This window comes from Pyxicephalus adspersus, chromosome 4 (assembly GCF_032062135.1).
Source record: "Pyxicephalus adspersus chromosome 4, UCB_Pads_2.0, whole genome shotgun sequence".
NCBI classification, from domain to species: Eukaryota; Metazoa; Chordata; class Amphibia; order Anura; family Pyxicephalidae; genus Pyxicephalus; species Pyxicephalus adspersus.
The window spans coordinates 102,366,436-102,379,423 of record NC_092861.1 but is presented as its reverse complement, the minus strand read 5'-3'; the positions used below and the strand labels follow the sequence as shown (position 1 = coordinate 102,379,423).

The window sequence follows — 12,988 nt, the reverse complement described above, 5'->3', positions numbered from 1 at the left end:
TGGAGGTTCTGGTAGATCATAGACTTATCCAAGGAATATCATAGAATATCCAAGGCTAGTAAAGCACTTTCTTCTTATAAAAAGAGGAATAGACTGCAGAGATGGATACATTATACTGCCCCTGTACAAAGCATTGGTCAGACCACATCTGGAATATGCAGTCCAGTTTTGGGCACCAGTTCACAAAAAAGACATTGTGGAATTGGAGAGAGTGCAGAGTAGGGCAACTATATTATTAAAAGGAATGGAGGAGCTGAGCTATGAGGAGAGATTAGCTGAACTGAATCTATTCTCCCTTAAGAAGTAACGTTTAAGGGGGGATAAATATATAAACAGTCCATATAGAGAACTCTCTTCCTCATTATTCACTTTGAGATCATTACAAAGAACAAGAGGGCACTCTTTGCGTCTGGAGGAAAAGAAGTTTAAGCTCCGGATAAGGAAGGGAATCTTCACTGTAAGGTCAGTGAAAATGTGGAATTGGCTCCCTCAGGAAGTAGTTTCAGCAACTACTATTGATTGCTTTAAGAAAAAGCTGGATGTTTTTCTAGAAGCACAGAATATAACTGGGTATTAAGGCTTTAAAGTAAAAATAACAGTGATTGTTGATCCAGGGAACATCCGATTGCCTCATGGAAATCAGGAAGGAATTTTTTTCCCCTGTTGAAGCAAATTGTACCAGGGTTTTTTTTTTTGCCTTCCTCTGGACCAACTGTCTTATAGGGTTTTATACCTATATGTTTATTTCCCTAGTGGTTGAACTTGATGGACTTATGTCTTTTTTCAACCTAACCTACTATGTGACTATGCAACTATGTAACATACACACATTATTCTAGCAAATTCATATTTTCTGCTGGCATATTATTCTAGACATAAGGAAAAATTCTACATCATGACTTTTCTTCAGGTATGACTCCTATTGCATCCTACCTCAAAATTTCCTGTCATGATTAGCTTTGCAAACTTTCTTGACCCTGCCACATTACAGCGCTCCCCAATATTTACAAAGTTTGTGTAAGGTCCTATTCTGAAGGGTTCCAAGCCTGTAAAAGAGAAAAACAATTATTGTTAGACCTTGCCATAAAAATATATCATTTTTCAATTAAGCAGCTTTTATATGAAAATATTTACCAATAATTTAGCAATTCAGTTCTCCATTAAATATTTATGTAGATTATATGTTTAGAAAAATGACTGGTCAATAACTTATTCAGCAAAGTATTCAGCAAGTAAATACCCTAAAAAAGGAAGCCCGCAAAACATATTTAAATGGCTTCAATGGAGTTGGCTGATTGCTCTTGGCTTAAAGAACTCTCATTTCATTGATGATAGAGGGGGATCTATCAGTGAGGGTTAGAGAGTTGGAACAGACCACTTTTCAGGTTTTTGTGACTTTGATCTTCCATTCCAAACTAACTTTTACCAGCTATTTAATTGTCAGCAGAAACATCTCTCTTATTGTACAGTACATGCACATTAGATTTTAATGATTTCTACTGATGCTGACATCTGCTTTTTTGGTTTTTAAAAAAAGTCTAATTTTTGGTTTTTATACCACTTTAATATCTTCTTGATCTGATAAAGTAGAAACACATCATTTTTGCATTAACAGTTGCAATCATCATGTTTACTATCTGTATGTTTCCTCCGAATATGCATTAGAAAATTGACCATAGCCAGCCAATTGCCAGTTGGGTCTGAAACGGATGTATATGGATGTAATATTTAATTGCATGTTTTGTTTGTAAAATATTTGAAAATAGTGATTATAATAAAATGTGTCTTTTTGAGGGACGTGGCCAGGGCATGGAGGGCTAAAGCAGCGTGATTCTGAGCTCCCTGCCCAGGCTGAATCTGTATCTATCAGCAGGTTAGTGCCTGATTATTACATCATCCGTGAGCCCCAAAGCTAAAGGCACCCAAAAGGGAAGCAGTGGAGGAAGACCGGCGACTCGGGGAGGCATTTTGGGCTATTTCTCGACCGGGCCGTAAGTGACCAGGGAAAGCCACAGCCTCGGTTTTCTTCTTCACCCGAGGCCCTGATGATCGTTGGGCGGATCTGGTATCCAGTAGTCTCCATCCTGAAGAGAAGAAGAATCACATGCAGAAAAGACCCTCTGCGCCCTAGAGTTGTCATCTTCCGCATCCAATTTTATAGAACCAAAGAGGATATAATGCCATTGAATATGCAGATGCGTAAATCCAGCAGCTACCTGATCTATCTAAACACAACTTGGATATCCGCAGGGCTCTTAAACCGCTGCCCACTGCCCACACACTACGAGAAAGACATATCCCTGGGGTTATCCCTTCCACCCTATTATCCGCAAGGAGGGAAAAATGTGTGTCTTCAGGGAACCCTGGGGATCTACCTAAACTTTTGGTGGACTTACAACTGCCTAATGTTATACTATCTGAATAGCCATCCGCTCTCTCTCTTCTCAATCGCAACCTAATCAAGTCTCAGTCTCAGACTGTCCCTCAGCCATCCGCTGCCAATCGCCAACGATAGCCATTGCTACCTCCACTCCAAGACGTCGCCCAAGCCCTGCTCTGACTTCAGACGCTAACCTGAATACACCTCAACCATGTGACAACTACAGTGCCTTTGATGATTGACAACAGTAGATATTTCGGGTTCCTCGCTATCCCTTTTATTCTATGCTTCTCTAGCTTACCCACCTACCTTGACCGTCATCTTCAGAAAAGGGACTGGCAAAATCTACCTCGCTATAGCATAATAGGGGAGAGACTCATTCACCTGCTGCTTATCCTCCTTGCCCCTCATTATTTCTTCATCCACATCGTGTCACTGGCTCCTGGAATTTTCCTAACTACCAAAGATGTCAGGATCCAAAACATCTCCCTGATTGGCTTTCTTATGCCTTTGTTCAACCCCGTTCAAGTTACACAACATGGTCTCCTGTTTCCAGGCCATGGTGCAGGTATCTCAAGGCTGACACGTACGAAAAGGAACATCTTGCAAATGATGCCAATATGGAGTCGAAAGGCTCCTATTCCTTCCTGCTTTTCCAAAAATCCCTGGGTCGGATAAGGGATTTGAGGGCGGGACCTTACTTACTCTGAAAAGGGTTTATACCACTAAACCGAACCTAGTAGCCACGGGAAGTGTTTTTGCATCTTTTTGCAGTCTTAGCTTGGAGCCGGGACCTAAATGGAGGCTAGCATTTATGCATCCTCCTACTAGGCCAGGGCACCAAATGATATTGGCTCTGATGATCCATAATATGTTCATTTGTCCCAATTGATTGTGGGGTCCTGACTGGTTCTTGCTTCACCTATTCGGTATTGTATACTCCATGCGCTGACTTGCAGAGCTTTGAGGCATCAGTATGGTGAGACGTCCTTTCCTGGATACGTTTTATTTCTGATCCCCCCCATATAGAGGAGGCAAAGAACCAGTATGTGTCGGTCTTAACTGTTTAGATGTTTTTAGTGGGTAATAATGCCGAATTGTTTTAAATGTTTTTCTATGCTGCTGTCACTAGGGTACGCTAAAGTTGCCCTAATTATTTCTTAACATTGATAGTTTCTACTAGCTATCTAAATTGCCCCGGGTGGGTACACAATGCTGATTGTGAGAGCACCTTCCATGCCATCACTTTACCCCACATATGTACTTTGCCGTTAGAGGCAGGAGTTAAGGTTTATCCTTTTACCCACTGCCACCCTGATAGGCAGGTGGGACTCAGCCCTTCCCAACAGTCTTGGCCCACCCATCACACCAGTTGCTTCCCCCACTTCCTTACTTACAGGTGTGATCATTATCTCCCCTTGTCCCTCCCCACACACACCCTACTTCACTAGTTCTCCTTTAATACAAAAACCCATATATATTCACATTCTTTTCACCCAAGAATTCCTGCAGGGGAAATTATATTATGACCAAACATGCCTCAAAGTTCATCCTGTGATTCATCTATCAAAGTCCGCACCCTCAAAGCCAAAGGGCTTAATCCCAACTTCTATATGACCAACATAAAGCCAAGGTATTTGGCTTTTATTATTACAGGAGACAAATTTTCAAACCCACAATTTTCCATCCATTGGAAACCGATACTACACACAACTTGGGCGCATAGCTCCAATCCAAACGCAAAAACTAAAGCGGTCTAAATTGCCTTTCAATAAACCCCCCCAAACCAAATGCTAAACATGTGCCCAGACCCGCAGGTTAGATTCCTATTTAGTTTTTCCCATGAGGCAAGACATATACGCTTGCATCTATTTATGCGCCGAATCTTCAACCTACTGTGGCATCTGTGCAGTATTTACATTTATATGCACAAGTGCCCCTCATTTTCATCTATATTTTTTGTTTACCTGCACCTCTATGTTTTAGAGAAAATAGGGTCCAAGATAGGGAAGTGGACAGTTTGATGGGCATCGTTTTTTATGTTCTTTTGATGCCATGCTAATTACATTTTACAAGCGGTTTGTACATGTGTTCCCCACTTGCACCTACATTTTCAGTTTTCTACACCTCCCCATTCCAGATAAACTGTGGTTAAAAGAACAGAAGCAGAAAGTGTAGCAATGTATAACAATACAAGGTAGGTGAAAATACAAGGTGAAAGGTGAGTAAAAAATGTATAGGCCCCACCTCAATGCTCCTTGCTTTGTAAATGGCTCCTGGAGGTCCATAATTTGCATTTTTGGCGCCTAGGTGCACGATCTTATGAAACAGCAACCAAATTTCCACAAGTTTTTAAACTCATGATACGTATATCTAAAAAACCTTTAAACACATTTTGGTTATTAGTAGCTATGAGAATCCCCTGTATACCCTACAGTTTTTAAGTCATTACAGCCAACAACTTAGGAGATCTGAACGATTGAACACAGTGAATTGTTGGGCCGCAGAATAGGACAAGCAGACTTAACACACACACACAGCTATCACACTGAGCTGCCAATGGCATCATTACACATGCACACTATGAGTGGATTATTTTAACAGGCAGTTTTTTTTTTCCCCCACAGCATATGTGCAGTGATAGGGGGGTAACAGTTTTGTTTTTTTTTGTTTTTTAAAGTTTGCGTTATCCAGATATAGTGCTAGGAGGCGACATATGAAATTAGGCTAAATTCACATTGACAGTATGTGTTAGAAATGATCATATATTAAATAAAGTTAGAGTATGTATATGAAAGGTCATGAAATGATAATTGGATAGCTGGATAATTATTTTAACATTGTTATCTATGTAAGGGTTCAAAATCTCTATATTTTGGGGCATGAGAGCGTAAGAACGGTCCAGACTCTAGTGAAACAGAGGTTAATGAGGTCAATGTGAAACAGCTGTGTAAAGTCTATTCATTCTTTAAGTTTTCAATAATATGTAGAAGAGTAAAGTTACAATATATGTCAATGGGAAACTTTGGTATAAAAGAAGCTACTTTTGAGTCTGAGAGCAGAGAGTGTTCCATCGTAGTCTCTCATAGACTGATCCGTAACATCAAGCAGGTCATATCCCCATATGCTTTCTTTTTATTTACTTTGTGAACTTGCTTACCATATTATATTTTTGTGTGCCCTTGAATAAATACTTTATTAAATGATGGAAGGCTTTTTCTGCACATATACTTTTTTCACTACAACCTTCCTTCTGAGACAGGAGAATATTATTTTCTTCAGTATGGTTGCATTTGCTGTGTTTACCCCTCGCTTTCCTCTTGCCAGGAACCACTGCTGCTTGAAAAACCGCTAGGCCTGAAAAAAGCCCAGTAGTCACCACCGGTTACCAATCCAAGGTGCCCAACAGTGGCAAAGTAGTCAATATGGGGTAAATGGCTTTATTTACTTCTAATGTGAACTAAGCATAACTTGTTACGCCATATTGATCACAATATTACACTACTACAAGGGATTACACAACTAAATATGGAACACTAGGCAGTTGGATTCAAATAAATAGCACTAAACAATTTGGGCATTATACAAAAAAAAAAATTGGGGGAAAAAATTGGACATTTTAGCAAACCAAGCATTAGAAATTTGGAACAAAGTATAGGAGGGTAGGTAGAACACCGGCACAAAAATAAAGGTTACTGGGTACCTGTGGCATAAATAACCGGGAGCACTAAAATTGTCATGTCTTGCACCACCCACTTTTTTTTACCACCCGGCTACAGCTTCCCCCACCCAGCTGAAAAAAAATTTCTGGGGAGAACACTTGAGAGTTTCCTGAAAGAAACCTTATCATTGGGGGGAGATTTTATCTGCATCCTTGATCCACATGTGGACTCCTTCACAGGCAAAACCCCTATACCTTACTCCAAATTCAGTGCATTTAAAAACAAACTCCACGATCTCCACCTATTGGACATATAGCGTACTCTACACCAGGGGTCCCCAACCCCTGGTCTGCAGCCCACTAGTATGCTGCGGCCCTCTGACAGGGGAGCCGCAGCTCTGGTCAGTGCACCCACCAGCAGGGTCAGGAGAAGGACCCCGCTTGGGGGGGGGGGGCGTTCCATAGCCGCTAATCTGGAGACATCACAGACTCAGGGCGGTGGGCGGGATGTGTCTCTGGACACAATCTGCCTACTCTCCCATCGCAAGCACAGACCTGCGATGGAAAAGTGGGTGGGTTCTGGCATCATAAAGTCACTATGAGGAGAAGTTTCTTCCCCTTTGAGTGACACACGGCTCCCTGAGCATGCACTGTCCAGAGTCCGTGCAAAAGGATAGGGACCACTGCTCTACACCATACAAAGACTTCACTTTTTATTCTAACCCACACACAGCATTTTGGATTGGGGCCCTGTATTTTCCATTAACAGGTGCCCTTGGTCAGACCATGCCTGTTTTAGTTTTAGGTCTCAGGGAGTGGACATGGAAATGTAATGATTCCTTATTCAACAATTCTGTTTGTGCACATGCTGTATTGAATACCATATCTAACTTTTTCAAAGATCATGTGTCAGATACCACTTCTCTCCCGAATCACTGGGAGGCTCTTAAAACGGTTTTTCGCTGGGTGTTGATACAACATAGTGCAAACCTTAAAAGGATTAGAGCTCAGGACATTGCGGCCACATCAGATAAAATTAGATCCCTGGAGATCCTGCACAAACAGAACATGTCATCTGACATATTTGTAGAATTGACTGAAGCGAGGAAACACCTATTACAACTTTATGATGACTCACCAAAAATATAGGGTCAAATCGCAGAATGTCATATCAATACTGCGATAAGTGCGGGAGACTTTTGGCTAGGGGGCGCGATCCTAGTAAACATAAAACCTCCTCCCCTTCTCTAAAGGATTACATCTACAGCTCTAGCAGAATTAGATACAGAAATCATATCCAAGCTAGAAGCACCTTTTACAGGGGAAGAAGTGGCGTCAGCAAGTTAAACCACTCCTGCAGGCAAAATCCCAAGCCCAGACGGGTTCTCCCCAATGTTTTACAAATTACACTCATCAAACCTTGTACCTTTTTTAACAAGGGTCTTCTCCTCTATTGTGGATGACACTCCCTTCTCAGCGCAAATCCTGAAAGCACAAATAATGGTCCTTTCCAAACCTGGAAAAGACCATTTGCTTTGTTCTAATTACAGACCACTCTCCCTAATTAATGTGGATGCAAACATTTTCTCCAAATTGATAGCAAACAGAATCTCTTCGTATATGCCCGCCCTGATTAATAGTAATTTTATTGTCCCAGGGTGGCAAACACTTAAAAATCCCTATGTGCCTCCTGTGTGTAGATGTTGAAAAAGCATTTGACAGAGTAAACTTCATACATCAGGCTTTGCACCAAAAGGGTGAATGGTTGCCATTTGGAATCCTTCCCAATACACAATGGAACCAGACAGGGTTGTCCCGTCCCCACTTTTATAGGGCTTAGTTATGGAACAACTGGCGGTTGCATTAAAACAGAATCTAAACATACTGGGTATTCAGATAGGTGATAATCATTATAAACTTTCCCTATTTGCGGATGACTTAAATTTACCTCACCAAATATCTCCATACCTTCAATAATGGAGAAATTTGAAAGGTTCAGCGGCTTTAGCAACTTTAAAGTTAAATCCGAAATACTCAATATATACCTTGCACAATTTCACCTTCAGTGTATTAAAAATAACAGACAAGTTTATAATATTTTTCAGAATAGTCACCTACCTACCCTGTCCTGCCTTGATGCTCAGACCCATAGAAAACCCTTGTCCTAGTACAGTTGGCATCATTTATATCCTCTGACTTAAACACACAATTGATAACTAGAAATCAAACTGCTTTTTAATCCCTGCTTGGGTCCCAGGATAAACTGTCACATACCCTATCTCAGCTATATCACATTCTGGTAAAAGATAGTCACGATTCTGGCAATCCATATGACTGCTATTGGGAGACTAATATTGAATTGCAAATCTCGACTGAAGATTGGAAAAAATAGTTTACATTAACATAAACATAAACTATTACAATCCCATGTAAAGCTCAAAAGACCAACTACAAAGTTCTTTCTAGATGGTATCTCTGCCCCACACACATCCACTGCATATCCCTCTGCCGCTTCTGATAGATGCTGGCGATGCCAGACAGAGGGGCACAATTATCCATATCTGGTGGGAATGTCCGACCGTGTATGGCCTTTGGAACAACATATTGTAACTCTATAATAAAATCACAGGCTCTGATGTGCCCAACAATCCCAAAGTAACTCTGTTATCCATGATTCCAGGGTCTATTAAATCTGCTAAGGGGAGTGTTCTTTGCCATTTTTTAACAGCGGCTAGAACAGTCATACCTAGACAGTAGAAACAGACAAGGGCCCCCGTCTATGAGAGATTGGCTGACGGAATTATAGGTAACAGAGGATGATGTCCAATTAGAAAAATATAAATTGGTATGGTCAGTTTGAGATTGGTTCAAAGAAACTTCCCAAAACAATTCAATATGGGCACTTTGTATTATGCCTTTAAGACGCGTTTAAAAAAAAAAAAGTTTAAATACAACATGTTTCTGTTGATATTGCACTGTAGTTATTTTATTCAGTTGTTGTAAAATGTAAACTTAATAAAAAGGATTGAAACAAAAAAAAGGCCTTTAAATGTATTTGCATGTGGTACATAAAAAGCCATATTTTCTTTGGTGTCATTCAAAATGTATTCAATATTTATTATTGGGGGTGCACACCACAACAAACTTGTTTAACTCTCTCCCAGGCACCATTTATCTATATAACACGTCCCGGCTGGTGGAGGTGGGCGGGCTGTGCAGGGACAACCCGATAGGAGATATGAGAGTGGGTGGGCTGTCCCTGGACATAACCCGCCCACTCCCCTATCACAGGCTCAGATCTGCAATGGGAGAGTGGGCAGAGTTATGCCATCATGGCATCACGTTCAAAGGCGTCATGATGGCATAACCCCGCCCACTCTCCCATCGGCCCGGCCCCACTTTCAAATTTTATTTTTTATTCAAATTCCAACCATTTAAACCAGTGAAGCTTTGCTGTAAACATGACAATTCTGCTATTATAAGGTTTATGATCTACAAAATTACCCACATCTTTTCTGCATTTTTGACCTTCACAATGTATTTCCTCTAACTTGAAGCATGCACATTGTTAGCCCTTAAGTACATAACTTTACATTTATCAAAAGTAAATGCCATTTTTCACTAGGTTGCCCAATCATACAGTGTATCTACTGTAGGTCTGCTTGTAAGTTAGAGAAATCTTGTATGGACTTGATTTGAACACATCAAATCTGTACAGAAAATTTACTTTTAAAGCCAAACTCGATATCATTTATACACATAATAATCAGTAATTGTCCCAATACTGAACCCTGGGGTACAATCACTAATAACCTTGGACCATAATAGACATTGCCTAGCTGGAGGATATTACTTTGACAGGTAAGCCTGTCATAATAAGCAAGAATGCTGTTAAAAAAAGTTTACCGGAAGTAAGCTTTTTGAACTGTTTGCCCAAACAACATGTAGTTTAGTTGCAGACAAAACATGTCTTTTCAATGGAATCAACACCAATTCCTAACACAGCCATTTGCCACAAAGTCATTTGTTTAGGTATGTTAACAATATTTGGGTTCAAATAGGATGAAAAAACATGCAGAACATTTTTTTAGGACCTTTTTTTAGGATCTTTTTAAAGATGTTAAACAGTAAAGGTCCCAACACTGAACCCTGGGGTACACCACTAATAACATTAGACCATTCAGAGTATGAATCATTAATCACTACTCTCTGGGTGTGGTCTTTAAGCCAGTTCTCTATCCATTTACAGATTGGCTTTTCTGAACCTATTGACCCTAACTTGCATATTAACCGTCTGTGGGGTACTGTGTCAAACGCTTTAGCAAAGTCCAAGTACACTATATCAACTGCTACTCCACTGTCTACCAGTTTACTTACTTCTCCATAAAAATAGAGAAATTTGGTTGACAACTTCGGTCTTTATGGATCCTTATCAAACTCTCTAGGACCTTTCCAACTACGGACGTTAAATTTAGCGGTCCGTAGTTACTTGGTAATGACTTTAATGACTCACTTTTTGAAGATAGGAATCACATTGGCCTTACGTCAATCCATTGGTACCATGCCAGAGATTAAAGAGTCTCTAAAAATTAGTAACAACGGCTTTGAAATAACAGAGCTCAATTGTGGCTTTTTTAGGGCAGTGAAATTGCTATTTTCAGCTCTGCCATTTTCCTTTGTGTAAATAAAATGAAAAAAAAAAAAGTGATTAGTAAATCTGCCTTTTTTTTTATCCCTAGATACCAACCCAGAGGCATCCTTTAAAGGGCCTACATACGCAGATCTGATCTTTCTCCTATTATTCTTTTAAAAATTAGGGGGGCGGTTGCCTTGCTTTCCTTTGCAATGTGTCTTTCATTTTAAGTTTTGCACATTTTATCTTTTTTTTTTTTTCATCTTTTGTTATAATATTTATAGTTTTCAAATGATGAAGGTGATCCTTCATTTTTATATTTTTGGAATACCATTTTCTTATTCTTTATGGCTTTTTTCATTAGCTGTGGGCCAAAGTAATAATTTTTAGAGTGTAAAAGCTGCTTGTCATATTCTGCAGCCTAACAACTCACTGAGTTCAAACCTTCAGATCTCCTAAACCGTTGGTTGTATTACTTGAAATTTTTAAGGTACACGTGGAGGCATAGGAAACTGAAACTGTAGGTGCAAGTGGGGGACACTAAACCTTTCTAAAATGTAATTACTATGGCGTTATGAGAACATAAATATCTACCTAGCAAAGTTTGCTACCTGCTCTGTTACACATATCTGTCTGCATCTTACCTCAAACCCGAATTTCTCCAGAATTAAGAGGTGCAGGGAAACAAAAATATAGGTGGAAGTGGGAGACACAAAAAAAAAAAAAACTGTCCATCACAATGCACTTCCTTGTTACACATGACTGTAACTTTCCAGTACCTCAACCTCAATAACATTTAGTGGGCAGAGTTCATTTTCTAATAATGCCATAGTGATGACGTTTTAGGGGATGTTAGTCACAGATGTTCCCCACTTGTACCTATATTTTCAGTTTTGTACCCCCTACCCCAGAGAAATTGGTGTAAAAAGAAGAGAAGCAGACAGTAGTTTCATAGGTATAGATTTGTGACAGGTTGGTATATATTTTTAGGGGCCCCACCCCAATGCTCCTTGCTATGTTGGTGGCTCCGGGGTCCCCAATTTGCACTTTCAATTTAGGACTCCTAGTTGCACTTTCCTCAGAAACAGCAACCCCAAAGTTAAATTTTCATAACTTTTAACATTTGTGACCCCCATATCTTGAAATTCTTTAAAGCTGGGGGGCTCAAATTGTAGTAACTAGTATCTATGAGGGTCCCCTGTACACTCTGAAAATTACAGGTCATTGTGACATACATATTAGGAGATATGGAGGTTTGTACACACAAAGCTGTGAGGATGCAGAATGACACGCAGAGCCAGCAGTGGATACATTTTAAAGGCAGAAATCTGAGCTCGTGCTATGAGATGGGGACGGGGCTGCCTGTGTTTCCTTCACATGAAAGCTGCACAGGAGGACACAGAGCACGGAGCAGCCTCACTGAGATCCGTGCATCCGAGGATGAGAGCTGCCGAGAGCTGGGCGGGGTATTCAAATCAGCCGGGCGGAGCAACCGGCTAAAAAGCTCTGGGGAGAACTATGAAACAATTAGAAGCACAACTATTGATGAAAACAGTTAGTTAGAAGACACAGAACAGACAATTCCTGTTAGTCCAAAACCATTTCCCAACACTGGACAGAAATCTAAATCCAAATATCTTTATTCTGTTGGAGTTGGAGAGTTTCAGGTAGGAAAGCTGGGAGGTTCTTTATCCAATGTGATGAGAAGATAGGTCTCCACTGATAGCATTGACATCAGGAGACTGGCGTTCACATGCACCTGTCACTGTATGGTGAAAGTCATCATCTTCTATACATGTGATGGCTAGTTGAAATTGAAGCTGAAGTTACACGTTTACATGGAAACCCCTCCCATCACAAAGGAGAAAAAATATTTGTAGAAGGTTTGGGGGGCAGACCACAAAGACAGTTAGAACATGGGTGAAATTAGCCATTACCAAGAGACCAGTATTTTATTACCTGAAAAAATTCTTGGGATGGATGTTCTTCAAGGTCAGTCAATTAATGCCGAAAGGGGTACATTCAGATTTGAGCATTCTTAGAAAGCTTATCAGGTAAGGACGGTGAAAGCTGAAGTCATGCAAAATGTTCCTCCACCAGAGAATCATGTGACTCAAGCAGTACAATCTGTCACAGAAAGCCATTTGTAAAGAAAGAAATTTGTGAGACTATTCAAGAGTTGAGAGTAGGGATGCTTAGACCTTCTGTAATCAATTTATCAACTCCAGTGTTCCCTGTGAAAATCCTAATGGGACATGGAGAATGAGGCCTTATAATGGAACTTCATTTGAATTCAGCTGTACCTGATATGAAC

At 40.3% G+C, this 12,988-nt stretch overlaps 1 protein-coding gene across 4 annotated transcripts in view; it reads right to left on the bottom strand.

The window, feature by feature from the left end:
- Positions 1 to 12,988, bottom strand: part of MTR (5-methyltetrahydrofolate-homocysteine methyltransferase) — a 316,459-nt gene that overhangs the window by 191,797 nt on the left and 111,674 nt on the right. For all 4 annotated transcript variants that reach the window (XR_011920422.1, XM_072409188.1, XM_072409187.1 and 1 more), the window contains one exon: positions 934 to 1,046. Coding sequence is in view for 3 of the 4 variants with exons in the window: in XM_072409188.1 (XP_072265289.1) it covers positions 934 to 1,046 (113 nt within the window). In the remaining variant the exon portion in view is untranslated. The remainder of the gene's footprint in view (positions 1 to 933; positions 1,047 to 12,988) is intronic.